General features: G+C 50.2%; 1 protein-coding gene across 1 annotated transcript in view; it reads left to right on the plus strand.

Annotated features, from left to right (window-relative positions):
* The window catches only part of C1rl (complement C1r subcomponent like), an 18946-nt gene extending 15962 nt beyond the window's left edge, over positions 1–2984 (plus strand). Inside the window, exon 6 of the mRNA XM_013352928.2 lies at positions 1118–2984. Within this exon, the coding sequence (XP_013208382.1) occupies positions 1118–1890 (773 nt within the window). The 3' untranslated portion in view covers positions 1891–2984. The remainder of the gene's footprint in view (positions 1–1117) is intronic.
* Positions 2985–3266: the final 282 nt, after the last annotated feature.

Here is a 3266-nt window from a genome sequence, read left to right on the forward strand (position 1 = left end):
GCACACATGCACACATGCACACATACACACATGCACACATACACACATGCACACATACACACATGCACACATGCACACATGCACACATACACACATGCACACACATATGCACACAAACACACATGCACACACGCATGCACACACACAAGCACACACACACTTGCCCTGTCAACCACTAATCTACTTCCTACCTCTATGGATTTGTCCATTCTGGACATTGCATGCAAATGGAATCACACTTTGAGTCTTTTTTGGCTGATTCTCACCTTAGCATAAGGCTTTCAAGGTCATCCACATTATAACAGCACTTCATTCTTTTTCTGTGGTTTTTTTTTGTTTTTGTTTTTGTTTTTTGTTTTTTGTTTTTTTTTTGGTGGTGGCGGTGATTGTGGTGGTGGTTTTGAGGGTTTTTTTTTGTTTTTGTTTTCTTTTTTTGAAACTATCTCTATATACCAGAATGGCCTCAAACTCCCTAGAATCTGTAGTCAAAGATGTTCTTGAACTTCTCATTTTTCTGCCTGTTTCCCAAATTCTGGTATTAAAGCCTATACCAACATGCCTGGGTGAAATCCATATTTTCAAACAAAAGTACTGCCCCCTAACTAAATGTGATCCACAGAACAGACAAAGGGGAGCCTGGGTTGAGAAGTGGGTGGCGTGGGAGATGTTGGGAGTCAAGGAGTGGCACAGAAAATAGGCAAAAAGCACTGATAATAAAATTCGAACCAGAGATAGCCCTATGAGAGCTAAGGAATGCTTCTATGATGTCTAAGGCGGGAGGGAAGGCCCCACTGTCCCATTCCATGCAGGATTTGTGCTCCATGATGTAAGATTAATTCACTGCTCACATCAGTGCTTGTGATGTACACACCTGGAAGGTCCTAGCCCTCTGAGGAGTCACATCTGGGAGCCTCCTCACACCTGGGAGCCTCCTCGCATCTGGAGCCTCCTTGCACCTGGAGCCTCCTCGCACCTGGGAGCCTCCTCGCACCTGGGAGCCTCCTTGCACCTGGAGCCTCCTCGCACCTGGCAGTCTCTTTGCACCTACCACAGCACCTCACACGTCTCTAATATCCTGCAGTTCTTGATTGCTCTCCTTCCCTCTCCTCTCTTGCAGTCTGTGGAAGACCCGTCATCCCCATTGTCCAGAACCCGAAGACTTTTGGTTCTTCCCCAGCTAAGCTGGGCAACTTCCCTTGGCAAGCCTTCACCAGTATTTACGGTCGTGGGGGCGGAGCCCTGCTGGGTGACAGATGGATCCTGACTGCTGCCCATACCATTTACCCCAAGGACAGCGTCTATCTCAGAAAGAACCAGAGTGTGGAAGTGTTTCTCGGTCACACAGACATAGGCGAGCTGCTGAAACTAGGGAACCATCCTGTCCGGAGGGTCGTGGTTCACCCAGACTACCGCCAGTATGAGTCCCACAACTTCAACGGGGACATTGCCCTCCTTGAGCTTCAGCACAGTGTCCCCCTGGGCCCCAACGTCCTCCCAATCTGTCTGCCTGACAATGAGACCCTCTACCACAGCGGCCTGTGGGGCTATGTCAGTGGGTTTGGTGTGGAGATGGGCTGGTTAACGACAAAGCTGAAATACTCAAAGCTGCCTGTAGCTCCCAGGGAGGCCTGTGAAGCCTGGCTCCGCCAGAGGCAGCGGACTGAGGTGTTTTCTGAGAACATGTTCTGTGTTGGGGACGAGACTCAGATGAATAGTGTCTGCCAAGGGGACAGTGGCAGCGTCTTCGTGGTGTGGGACAATCGTACTCTTCATTGGGTGGCCACAGGCATTGTATCCTGGGGCGTCGGGTGTGGTAAGGGGTATGGCTTCTACACCAAAGTACTCAACTATGTGGGTTGGATCAAGACGGTAATGGAAGGTAAAGATTGACCCCAGGGGACCTGAGCAGTGGACCAGCACTGTGGAGGTCCGAGGATCCACTTAGGGTCAGGGAACCGTATTTAAGTCACTGATTCTTCAAACCACCACCCAAGAGGAAGCCTCCTCCCCTGAACCTACACCATCCCAAATCAGCAGCACCACCCACTGTCCCTTCTCACCTTCAGTTTTCCCGGGCTTTGTACCAGGGTAGCCTGCACATATGGCTAAGCAACGTTTGCTTAGAACATCATTTTGTTTGTTCAAGGCAGGATTTCACCCAGGCTGGCCTCAAACTCGTGACAGTGATTCGGCTTCCGCCACCCAAACACTGGGATTCCAAGCATGCACAGATAAACCTGGCAGTGTCACCGCGTGTGTCTTTTCGAATCCCCTACCTCAACTATTGACGGTTTTTTCTGCACTTACTTATGGAATAGCAATCGTCTCGTCTTCTGTCCAGACGGAGTGTGAACGAATGGGTTTTAATTGCACTGTGTCTCAGAAATACTCCAGAGACCCTTATGTGGACCATCAAACATGCGACACCGTTGGCTTCAGCACCTACCACAAGTACACGCAATGAAATGATACCTCCTTCTTCACCCTCTGTCCACTGTGTGCCAAGGCCATCACCTGTTATCCACCTAATCCAGGCACGGCGCTGGCAAAGGGTGCATTAACCATCGTCCATGTCTCACAATGAAGAAACTGAAGCTCAGAAAGACACGGTGGCTTGCGGAAGTGCCACAGCTGGTTCTTGGTTGAGGCTGCATCCCTCCCAGCATGCTCTCTGCTGCATCCCTCCCAGCATGCTCTCAGGGATACCTCTCTGCTGCCCTGGAGACCTACCTCATCATCCATGCCCCCTTCTGATCCCCCCAGCTTTACAGACCCCGTCCCTGGGGAAGACCTGCTTCGGCGAAGGTAAAATCATCAGTTCACACACGTTCCTGAGGCCCCCATCACCAAGGGCACTGCCAGCCTGAGAAGATGAACTCTTTAATTTGTAGGAAAGATTTGGGGTGACTTGCAGTGAAAGACAAAAATAAAATGCCAGAGTTTGGCGAGAATAGAGGATGGGTAGCGTAAAAGAGAAGGAAGGAAGGAAGGAAGGAAGGAAGGAAGGAAGGAAGGAAGGAAGGAAGTTAGCTAGGGCTGAGAGTGAAGATGCTCTATGGCCAACGTGGTGAAAACCAGCAGGATCCAAGCTGAGCAAGTGACACACACCTAAATCCCAGACACTCGGGAGCCCGAGGAGGAAGGACCATAAGTTCAAGACCAGCCTTGATCTCATCTCCAAGTTTAAAAAAAATAGCCAGTCCGTGGTAGCCTGATCTACAGAGTGAGTTCCAGAACACTCAGGGCTACACAGAGAAACCCTGTCT

This window comes from Microtus ochrogaster, unplaced genomic scaffold, assembly GCF_000317375.1.
Source record: "Microtus ochrogaster isolate Prairie Vole_2 unplaced genomic scaffold, MicOch1.0 UNK1, whole genome shotgun sequence".
In the NCBI taxonomy this organism is placed as follows: domain Eukaryota; kingdom Metazoa; phylum Chordata; class Mammalia; order Rodentia; family Cricetidae; genus Microtus; species Microtus ochrogaster.